Source organism: Dama dama, chromosome 26 (genome assembly GCF_033118175.1).
Source record: "Dama dama isolate Ldn47 chromosome 26, ASM3311817v1, whole genome shotgun sequence".
Taxonomy (NCBI): domain Eukaryota; kingdom Metazoa; phylum Chordata; class Mammalia; order Artiodactyla; family Cervidae; genus Dama; species Dama dama.
The window spans coordinates 40,812,361-40,824,628 of record NC_083706.1 but is presented as its reverse complement, the minus strand read 5'-3'; the positions used below and the strand labels follow the sequence as shown (position 1 = coordinate 40,824,628).

Genomic DNA, 12,268 nt, shown 5'->3' with positions numbered 1-12,268 from the left:
TTTCATCCATCTGTCAATTACATCATAATGATGTAATTTAGGAATAAAGGTATGCTTCTGAACAGGGAGGGATGCATTCTTAATTCTTAAGATGTAAAACGGTTTTACTTGGGTAATGAAACTTTAATTTTGAAGAATATATATAACAGATTATAAAAGATTGTTTTCAGAATAACTTAACATGTCATATAGTTCCACACTGTGAAGCAGGAGTGATTTTCATCTCTATGAACACTTACTCATTCCTATCAAAAACAAGTGTGGTTAAAGAAAAAAAAATCCTTCTAATTTATCATGTTAACTTATTACCAGGTGTTATGTACAGCACTTATAGCTCTTGAGGTTTTAGAACCTGAAAAAAACATTTATGCCCTCACATATGGTATATATGAAATAAAAGCCACATTAAATAAATAGTTAGCTTGATCATCCCCAAAGCTTTCCTGAACAGTAAATTTTCTAAGACAATGATAATAAAAATTCCCCAAAGAAAGTAAATTAAAGAGAAGAAATCATTTCCAACCTGCAGTTTGGCTCTGAGTTAATTGAAAAGCAGATTACATTACGGCCCCTTGCTCTGGTTTTTACCACATGAGGACCTTTAAACTGGGCCTGGTAGATGAGGAGGCATTCAGTTGGCGGGGAGGTTGCGGGGGCTCACGGCAGTGGGAATGTCAAGCAAAGACACAAAGATGGACAGATGCAGTGTGACTGGCAGAGTAAAGGGTTTGTCTGTCAGAGGAGCTAGGTTTGGATTCTTTACCAGCTGAGCCACAGGGGAGCCCAGATTTCTACATTGCTGCTCATTGATGTGACCTCATCACATGACTTAGCTTTCTTGAGCCATGGTTTCCTCCTCTGTGAAACTGAGATAACACTTGTCTCCCAGGCACGTTGTAAGTGGAAACAAAAAGTGTGTGTGCAAACATTTTCTACATTGGCTGTAAATATTATTTTTACAGTCAATATGTTTTAAATCACTTGGAATCATTTCTCTCTGTGGTAAGGCCATTAACTGGATTCACATTTCAGTTTTTTCCTTTTGATGTTTACAAATCACTTAAAATATTTTCTGTTGTAGTTTGAAAAATTGTGTGGTTCCAAAGTAAAGTCTACAGAGTGGTACACATAGGGCACCTAGCTGCTATCCCTGTCCCCTCCCCTTTTTCTTCTTTCCCCAAAGGCAACCATTTTATGTGTTTCATGGTTTTTTCTTCTTTTTAAAAAATGACAGCAAATGCATGTTTTATCTGTATTAGCACCCTGTTCTCTAGACAGCATATCTTCCTACTCCTTGCTGTCATCCAGCAAGGATCTAATCTCTCTTCTTTCAATTGCCCTTTATTCATGCCCTGCTCTCTGTTTTTAAGTTACACCCTTGTCAATCCCTCCAGTAATCCTCACATGAATCAGTAATAGTAACATCTCTTGCGTCCTTGTAATGCAAGGTGGATGCTATTGTCTCTGTTCACAAGAAAGTAAAAGATAAAAAGGTTAAGCTACTTGCCAGTGGTCTTAATGCAGCTAGTAAGTAGTAGAACCACAGTGTAAATCTGGACCTGTATCCCTACTGCTGTTCCTCTTACCTGGAATGTATTCCTGTCAAATTCTTTCACAAATCTCCTTCCCTGTCAGCAGTTTTCTTTCCTAAATCCAATTGGGAATTCATGTAGCTTGTCCCATAGTATAATATTCCAGTGTCATCTAATAGGAACATCTCCCTATTAATTTTTATACTCTTATTAATTTAGCCAACGATCATCTCAACATCTTTTTCAGTGGTAGCTATGTTACATTTCTATGAATATTTAGCATGTTTTCCACTAAAACTCTATAGTCATGCCGACTCCCATGTGTTGCCACAGCTCCTCCTCTTACACTTGTACACGGAATCCATGATGAGTTTAGGCCTGAAATACACAGTGATGTGTTCGAGATAATCAGCAGTCTTAAAAAAATCCGAAGATGGGCTGCATTTCAAGTCTGTGGTTCCCATCTTTGCACCCCTGCCTTTTTGTGAATCTTCATTTGTCTTGCTGTTTGATTACTTAAGACTTTACAGTAACAGCAGTAAATGTCCTTCTCTTTTGGCAATAATATTCTAACTTTATCCCTTCCCTTGAAGTGTATTAAAGCAGTTGTTTTTGGTTTTGGTTTGATTTAATAATATAGCTGCACTGATTTTCTTTTCCTTCTAATAAAATAGCATCCATATTTAAGATTTCAGTGGGCCCAATTTTTTTCTATTATTCTGCTTTTTATCCTTTTGATTTTAATCTCAAAAGTATTACATAATCATTAAAGGAAATTTTCAGTGCTAGGTAATTTTCAGGTACAGCTCAAATTTTCCCATTTCTTGGTCTTTTTGCTTGGTGAGCTTAGTTTCCTAAGAATGCTTTATTTCTTCAAGTGCTTTGTTTTTTATTGACCAACAGCCTTACTGTTCAATTTGAAATCTGTTTATAATTTTTCCACCTCGTGTCTTAAATCCAGAGATGGTTACTGTGTTCTTAAAGTTTGAGTTTTACTGGGGTTACAGGAAATGAGTACTCCGCCGTGGGCTGCCTGTCTGAGAAATATCAGGCTGCTTGCCTGTCCTCCTCTGTGGCTTTCATGGGTGTTCAGTATTCTTATACTCTGGAGCTCTGTTTTTGTCATTTTAATCATTTAATATTATTTTAGTGATTTAGATGTGACTGAATCTCCAGTTTACTGCTGGAGACCTCATCAAAGGTTGATTTTTTAATTTTTTGACTACTAAACGTGAAGTCATTGGCTCAGTTAAGTTGATTGCCTTAAACTGGCCATTTTATAGTATTCTTTCGTTTTTTTTAGCTGTATGCTTGTTTAATCATCATGTCTTATTTCTTAAATCTATAAAATGAGTAGGATTTCTAAAAGTTCATACTGGAAATGACTTAGAGCTTATCTAAGTTGTTTCCCTTACCTTAGATAAGAAAATCCTGACCCCACAAGCCCCCATGGACCTTATAGTTTAGTAGGAGGACTGAAACTTTAATGTTTTAAAAAAATTCAGTCAGATATGGTATCATTTTTTCATTACTGCCCCCTTTTCAGTTTTATTTGTAAAGTTACTGATCAGTTAAATAAGAGTCTGTTTCCTTATATCTAGAATGAGGATAGCATACTCCACAAGCACTGAGCACTGTGCAAACACATACTTAGATCTGTTCTAATCTGGCTTCACCTGAACTTTTCTCCTTCATGCATACAGTACTGTCTTCCTTGCTTTCAGTTTTCACATACACTTCTTGCATTAGCCTTCTTGCAGCCAATCCAAGCCCTAACTCACTCATCTTTTGAGGCTCCAGTCCTTTTTAGCTCCTCTGTGAACCTTCACTGATAAATCTAACCTCAAGAGGATTTGTTTGACACCTTTCCTAAATGGCAAAGACCATTTGAACCTAGAACTGCATGACTTCAAAGCTTGTGTAGCTTTGAAAACTAAGCCAAGTAGGAGAGGCTTTAAGATTTCAGTCCATTTCAGGTTTTCAGCTTCCTCAACTTTTTTCAAAGAATTAAGTACTATGTAATCTCGCTTTCTTATTTTATTTTATTTTTTTCTCTTTCTTATTTTAAACACTCAAAGCATTTAAGTGCCTGTTGGTATAATAATGTGCTGAAGACTTTATAGGATTATCCATAAGTTAAAACAGTCTCCATTTAAGAAGTTTATTGCCTCAACCAGAACTTGCTGTACAGTCAGAATAGTACATACATATTTACATTTTGTGTATGTTACAGGAAGAACAAAAAAAGTCTTTTTCCTAGGGATGTCACATTTTGCTCAAAAATAGTTGGTAAAAGTTTAAGTTGAAACACCTACTCATTTTCTACCTCTGGGACTCTTACAGAATGATAGGAACTATTGGTATTGTGGGAAATAATGAATCAGTTTATAGGAGGTCTTCCACAAATGTTGTGGCATGTAACAGTCTTGTTAGGTCTATTTTCCCATACTGCAATCCCTGTAATAAGCATAGTATGGTATCTAGACATTATATGGAATACTTGTGAATCATTTCCTTAAAACCCAGGCCATAACCGTGGGTATTCATCACTTGGATTTTAAACTTTGACATTTACATCTACTGTAATAATGTCTAAGGTAATAGAGTTGGGCACTTGGGAGTTCAGTCCTCAGAATTTCCCCTTTATTTTGAGAAATCTTTTAAGAAAGTTGAATTTTATCAGTTATTCTTGAAAGAGCATTGGCTCTGATATCTTTAGATTTCAGCCGCTTGCTGAGGTACTCGTTTTGATCAGGGATAAGACATGAGCAGAGGCAGAGGGGTGCTGTAACCAGCCCTTTTCTGTATGGGAGGTACTTCTGCTCCTTGAGGGGCTTCTCTGTTGCCTCAGATAGTAGAGACGGTAAAGCAGCCACCTGCAGTCCTGGAGACCTGGGTTCAGAGCCTGGGTCAGGGAGATCTGCTGGAGAAGAGGATGGCCACCCACTCCAGTGTCCTTGCCTGGAGAATCCCATGGACCCTGCTGCTCAGTTACTGAGAACAGAAGTGAATGCACCGCTTTGTGGTCTTTGGGGCAGTGAGTTCTTTATTAAAGGACTGTGTCAGTAATGGTTGTAGTAAAACCTTTGTCGGCTATGTTAATGAGTCTAATAAAAAACATTTAGTCTAAACAAGAAACTTTAAAGATTTAGAGAGGAGCTGTTATAAAAAAAAAGTACTTTAAAAAATAATTGCTCAGACCCAAGTATTCAGAATCTATTTTCTCTCCTCTTTAGACTGATTGACCTGTCTCAAATCTCCTTTGGATATGTTATTTAAATGATGTCGTCTCTATAGCATTCTTAATGGGGATTTTAGTAGTTTCATTGTGGATCAGTGATGGAACTACATTTTGGGGGAGTGGGGAAGGGGAGAGTGGAACAATGGCTGTGCATAACCAGATTTCTTGGTATTGCAATTTCTCCCAAAGACTTATTTCAACTGGGCTATTTCAGTTGCTTGTTTTTAGATGTGGTCTTTCAGTTCAGCTGAAAGAGTAGGTACAAAGCAGTGAGATCAGTCAGAAAATGGTTCAGTCTTTTTCTGAATTAGTTTTGCTTTTTAATTTGCAGGATTCTTGGCGTTAGTGGTAGTGTTCAAATTTGACCTGTTAAAACTGCTTGCTAATGGGGGATATGTCTTAAGTTTTGTGAATTGATAGTCCTACAAAATGATTATTTTACTGATTCACTTATATCTCTCTCTTTCTTCCTTTGATAGGATATCTACAGGGAAATGGGCTTTGGTCACTATGAAGAAGAAGAAAGTTGTTGGGAGAAGCAGAAGAGTGAAAAGAGGGACCGACCTCAGGACCGAAGTCGCAGCCGATCTCGAGAAAGGGATGGCCACTATAGTAACAGTCACAAATCCAAATACCAGGCAGATCCCTATGAAAGAGAAAGGAGTAAAAAGAGAGACCGAAGCAGGAGTCCCAGGAAATCCAAAGATAAAGAAAAATCCAAGTACAGATGAAAGTGGATCAATCAGACATGAATGCTAATATATTTACTCTTGTATAACTTGGAGTACCAGATGTTCAGATTTCGTGTCAGAGCAGTTAAAGACTCTGCTTGTTATTTTTTTTCACAGTAGGATTATGGCCCTTTTAGATTAACACTGATTTTGTAGGGCGCTGAAGGACAATAAAGAATTGAACATTTTCTTTGTATACTTTTTTACACTAATTTTATTGTTATACATAAATCAGTAGTTTTCATTTTTAAAGTCTTTCATATTTTCAGTCCTTATTTTTAATGAAGTATTTCATACCTGCAAAAATACACAATCATGTATATATAAGGTATAAAGAATAATAAATGTGTACCAATCAGCCAATTTAGGAAATGAATATTGCTGGCATTTTAAAAGTGCCCTCTCCTCAAATAATTATTATTTTGAATGTTGTGTTTGTCATTCTCTTGCTTGTTACAGTTTTACAACATATGTAAGTATCCCTAAATGAAGTACTAAGTTTTGTATTTTTTTGAATTTTATATAAATAGTATAATGTGTGTTTACTTCTGTGACTGGCTTTTTTCAACTTAGTGTCTTCTCAAAGTCATCCACTTTTATTGCTATACTGTATTATATGACAAGTTGTAATTTATCCATTCTTCTGTTGATGGATGTTTGGGGTTTTGGGGGTTTTTTTGTTTTTTTTTTTTTGCTGTTGTACACAGTGCTGCTATAAACATTCTTTATCTAGGAATAATTTACTTGGTTATGTGATATGGATATTTTCCTCTTTATAAGATAATGCCAAATTATATTCTGCAGTGGCTGTACCAGTTCATACCCCTAGGCACTATTTGAATTACCTTTGTTTCACATGATAATATTTCATACCATATTTCACATCTAGTACTTGCTAATTTCAGACTTTATAATTTTGTCAATCCAGTGGCTGTTGAGTGGTATATTATTAGTTTCCAGCGAGAACACTACTATTTTTCTTACATTTGTTCTTCTATATAAAATTGTTTTTATTCTTTTTCTCTGGTTGCTTTAAAGGTTTCTCTTGATCACTGCTGTTGAGCACTTTGATTATGATGCGCTTGGTATAGTTTTTGTTTGTTTTCCCCTTCATGTTTCTTCTGCTGGGACTGTTTATCTGTAGGTTTATGGTTTTCATCAAATTTGGAATTTGGGGGGCTTTTTCATGACATTTTCTTTGTCTCTGTCCTTCATTTCTTCCCTCTGGGCCTCTTCATTGTGTGTTAGACCACTTGAAACTGTTGCAGCAAGTGCTCTTGTGCTCCGTTTTGTTTTCTGTCCTTTTTTCCCTCTGTCTTCCAGATGGGTTTCAGTCGCATGTCCTCAAGTTCATTAGCCTTTTCTCCTGAAGTATCTAATTTCTTGTTAATCCCATCCAGTGTATTTTTCACCTCATATATTATATTTTTAATCTTCAGAAGTTCCATGTGGGTCTGTCTTGTATCTTCCATGTCTCTCCTTCCAGACTCCTGCTTTCCTCTTTTTTTGTTTTTTGTTTGGGACATCTGACATGTATTTGTGATTACTATTTTGACCTTTCTATCATCTACCATTTTTTGTCTGTTTCTATTGATTTTTTCCCCTCTCTTTATTAGGTTGTAATTTCCTTCTTTGCATGCCTGATAATTTTTGGATTTTACATTGTTGGGTGCTAGAGCTTATTCCTTTAAATATGTTGAGCTTTGTTCTGGGAGATAGTTATTTAGAAACAGCTTGATCCTTTCATAGCTTGCCTTTACACTTAATGATCTAGGACCAGAACAGCCTTTAACCTAGAGCTAGTTGGGCTCACTGCTGAGGTAATAACCCTTCTGAATAATCCTCCTCCTGCCTGGTTTATAATGAGCTTTCTCCACGCTGGCTATGGAGAATGAGAACTATTCTGAGCCCTGTATGAACTTGACTTTTACCACTTACTCCTTTCTGGTGGTTCTTCCCCACCTTTGGGTCGTCTTCTCAAGTGTATACACTGTTTAGCTGAAGCCTCAGGGGAACTCTGCAGAATTCTCCCTCTGTAGCCCCCTCCTCTCTCCCGTGCTCTGTGTATGTATGTATGGGTCGCTCAGTCGTGTCCGACTCTGGGACCCCATGGACTGGGGCCTGCCAGGCTTCTCTGTCCATGGGATTTCCCAGGCAAGAATCTGGAGTGGGTTGCCATTTCCAATACTCTGCCCTACAGATTTTACCTTGGTGTCCCAAATGCTCCGCCAGGGGAACGCCTGGGCTCTCCCTGCAGCTAGTCCGGGCAATGGTAGGACTTTCCTGTTTGTTCTCCTCTCAAGAGTCACTGTCGTGCACAGTTGTCCAAGTGTCCGAAAAAGTCTGTTGTATATATTTTGTACAGGTGTTGCATTGGTTAACATGGAGAAGGGAAATCCTGGCCCTGTTACTCCATTTTGGCCAGAGTGGAAGTCTTATTGTTTGAATGTGCATTTCCTAAATGCTAATAAGGTTGAGCTTCTTTTCACATATATTCATTTCCTGAATGCTCTCAGTGAAAAGTTTATTTCATGTCTTTTGTGCATTTTATATTATGTTATTGCCTTTTTATTTTATGTTTCCTTAAGGAATTAAACAGATTGTGGATACTAGTCCTTTTTTACTACTAAATGTTGTAAACATTTCTCACCGTTCGTGGTTACATTTTCACCTATTGATGCCTTTGGAAGAGCACAAGTTGTAAATTCCGCCTCCCCCCCACCTTTCTCCCCTGAACTTTTTAATATGAAAGGTTTCATACATGTGTAGAAACACAAAAACATAACAAACCTCCATATATATTCCATCCAGATTGAACAGTAACATTTTGTGGTTGAATAATTTTAAAGTAAATTGAAAACATACTTCACCTTTCAGTATTTCACCATGCATTTTCTAAAAAGTGTCCTCTATAACCACAATAGTATTGTCACACTGAAAACAAACAACTATCTCATATTATGTAACACATACTCAGATTTCTCCCATTGTCCCAGGGATGTCATTTTTTGATGTTGATTTGTTTTTAAACCCAGTCTCAACCATGCTTCATGTAGTGCTTGTCGTTGTCATTTTATTCTCTTGATCTAAAAGAGTTTCCTGCCATCCTTCCACCTCAACCACTTTTTTTTTTTTTTTTTTTTAATTTTTAAATGACATTGAAGAATTTAGGCCAGTTGCTTTGTAGAGTATTCCACATTCTGAAATTATTTGATGATATCTTCATGATGTCCCCCATCCTTTCTACTTTTTATAAGCTGTGAGTTAAGTCTAGATATTTGATTAAAATGAGGTTATGCATTTTAGACAAATTTTTAAGTTTAGTGTCAAATTTATTAACATTTCCCTGTATGTTTTGTGCTTTTTGTATTTTGTTGAAGAAATCCTTAATAAAGATATTCTGCTATATTCCAAAAGTATAAACTTTTATTTTTTACATTCAGTCCATATTGAATTGTTTGTGTGTTATGTGTATGGTGTGATAAGAGGGATTTAAATTCACTTTTCCCCCCACATATGGCTCTAATCAGTTGTCCAAAATCTATTATGAAGTGAAAGTCGCTCAGTTGTGTCTGACTCTTTGCAACCCCATGGACTCTACAGTCCATGGAATTCTCCAGGCCAGAATACAGGAGTGGGTAGCCTTTCCCTTCTCCAGGGGATCTTCCCAACCCAGGGATCAAACCCAGGTCTCCCACATTGCAGGCGGATTCTTTATCAGCTGAACCACCAGGGAAGCCCAAGAATACTGGAGTGGGTTCACTTCTCCAGGGGATCTTCCCAACCTAGGATTTGAACCAGGGTCTCCCACATTGCAGGCAGATTCTTTACCAGCTGAGTGAGCCACGAGGGAAATAGTGCTTTTTAAAAACCTGTTAGGAATGGTTCATCTATTTTCCATTGATCTGTCATATAAGTTTCTATAGATTTGTGTGTGGGTTTTGTTTCATGGGCTCTCTGTTCCATTGGTTTATTGTTTGTTTCAACACAAACACCAAATACCTATATTTCTATGGCTTTAAAGAAGTCTTGATATTTAAGCAACACCGTTCCTCCCCGCCCACACCTGCCCCCCACCCCCCACCATCTGTTTCATTAGCAATGCTGTGGCAATTTTTTCTGTGTATTTGGAACCAACTTGTTAGGTTTCCCAAAGGATTCTGTTGCGACTTCAACTGTATTTATATTCAAATAGTAGATCATTTTGTGGCAACAATATCTTCATGTATCTTCCTATTCATTCAGGCTGCATGTGTGTGTGTGTATGCATGCATGTGTTTAGTCGTGTCCAACACTTTGTGATCCCATGGACTGTAGCCCACCAGGCTCCTCTGTCCATGGGATTTCCCAGGCAAGAATCCTGGAGTGGGTTGCCATTTCCTTTCCCAGGGGATCTTCCCCATCCCGGGATCAAACCTGAGTCTCTGGCATCTCCTGCATTGGCAGGCAGATTCTTTACCCCTGCACCACCTGAGAGGCCCAAAGATAGTGAACCCCTCCATATAATTCTTAGAATTTTCTTTTGAAAGCTTTTGAACATCTTTTGTTAGATTTACTGCTAGTTTATCATTTATGTTCTATAATAAATGATATCTTACAAATGATTTTTTTCTGTTTCTTGACCAAAGAAGTTAGATTTTTGATTAAATATCTCTGAAATATCCAGCCATTTTGCTAAAAGTCTTATATTTAGAATTTGTATGGTTTTCTTGGGTCTTTTATGTGGACAATAAGTGACAGTGGTATTTGTATAGTGCTTGCTGGCTAAAATTTCTAGTACTGTGATAAAACTTTCCTATAATCTTCCTTTTGTGTGTTATTCTTAATCTGGATTTGATGTCCACATTATAGAGTGAGTTTGACTGTTCTCTTTTTTTTCTATTAGAAGAGAAAGATTGAAATAGCTCTTCCTTGAATGTTGGACAGGGGGTGCCTACAAAATCGTCTGACCTTAGCATTTCTTTCGTGAGAAAATTTAATGATTAAATTTCAGTGATTATAGAATTCTTAGTTTTTCTGTTACTCTCAAAGAGTTTATTCATTTTTGTTACTTTGTCTTTCTGTAAATTTTTTGTTCATTGATGTTTTCAATTTATGTGAAGATATTTGCAGTACACCTAGTTGGTTTTTTTTACTGCCCTTTTAATTTTGTCGTACTTGGTCGTAATGTTTTAGTGTCTCAGAAACAGCACATATAGCAAAATAGGTTATGTTTAATCTGATCATAACTGATGAGTTTAGTCCTGATTATTTACTAATGTACTTGGATTTATTCCTACCACCTTATTTTGTGCTTTTTTGGGTTTTTGTTTTCATTTTCTTTTGGATTAATTTAAAACATTAAAAAATATTCTGCCAAAAAAAAAAACAAACAAAACAACAACAACAAAAAATATTCTGCCCTCTTCTCCCTCATCTTTGTCCTGGGGAATTGCCTTTGAATTTCCCATCCATACTTAAAATGTAAGGTGATATTTTCACTTTCCTTTCTAACTGAAGATATTAGACATCTTTAAAGTTTAAATTACCGCTTTTCTAATTTTGTGCCATAATCCTGCAGTGTTTTAGTCTTAGCTTGTGATTTTTAACCTTAGAAATTAGTCTGTATTGTTATGATCTTTTTTACACAGGTAACTGTTAGATTTACGCATGTGTTAAACGTTTCTTTTACCCTCCATTCCTCTTGCATCTCAGATCTTCCACCTAGTATCATTTTCCATTTTTCTGAAGCACAATTTTTGATATTTCCTTGTGTGTGCATGCTAAGTCACCTCAGTTGTGTCTGACTCTTTGCGGCCATATGGACTGTAGCCCACCAGGCTCCTTTGTCCATGGGACTTCCCAGGCAAGAATACAGGAGTGGGTTGCCATTTCCTTCTTCAGGGGAACTTCCTGACCCAGAGATCAAAACTTGCCTCGCTTATATCTCCTGCATTGGTTCTTTACCACCAGTGCCACCTGGGAAACTGGCCATAAAAACAAATTAGCTGCTGATATATAGCTTCCCATTTAAATTTTTTGAGAATTTGAATCTTTAGTTTTCTTCTGCTAACTCATGTATAGTGGCTTCTTTTTTATGTGTTTCTGTTTTTTTTTTTTTAACGTAATTTGGGCCTCTTAAGGTATCTAAACTGAGGAGGCTTTTCTCTAAAGAAGATTTACATTTGTTTTTTAGACTTCAGGTGATGCTGTCACCTAGGGCCACTTTAATTTCTTGGCTTACCATTTCCATGTGCATACATAGTATAATTTTGAACCATAAAACATAGATTATACAAAATGTCACGGGAAATAAATCTGTTATTATGACCTATCCCCATTTCCATCCTTGCAGAGCTGGGAAGATGCTTGCAGATTTTTTTTCCCCCCTGGCCTAGTCCTTCTCTGATGGAGAGCCCTTCTATTCTCCTGGCTTCATGTGAAAATCTTAGATTCCGTTTTCCAACTTTCCATCCATCCTAAAGATTAGTCTTCATCAACGTCTTTCAACACTGTGGCCTGAGGCCCTTAGTCCCCAAAGCTCTACTTTCATGGCTGGTGGTTTACTTATCATTTTGTTCATATATTTTTGGTCTTGAGGAAATTCCCCAACTGTCTTACAGTCTCACCAGTGCACTTAAAGTATGATTGCTGTAACTTATCTTGATTTATCTGGCATGTGGATGTTTTATAGAGAGCAGCGAGAAGGGAATGGAGGTGTTAACAGTTCAGAATATCCAGACAACTATACTGCTAAGAGCCGGTGTCTCTCTGGTTGCATATGT

The 12,268-nt window shown here is 37.0% G+C and overlaps 1 protein-coding gene across 2 annotated transcripts in view; it reads left to right on the top strand.

The window, feature by feature from the left end:
- Window positions 1–7,966, top strand: part of PPIL4 (peptidylprolyl isomerase like 4) — a 36,044-nt gene extending 28,078 nt beyond the window's left edge. For both annotated transcript variants that reach the window (XM_061130446.1, XM_061130447.1), the window contains one exon: window positions 5,253–7,966. In XM_061130446.1, coding sequence (XP_060986429.1) covers window positions 5,253–5,504 — 252 coding nt within the window. In that variant the 3' untranslated portion in view covers window positions 5,505–7,966. The remainder of the gene's footprint in view (window positions 1–5,252) is intronic.
- Window positions 7,967–12,268: the final 4,302 nt, after the last annotated feature.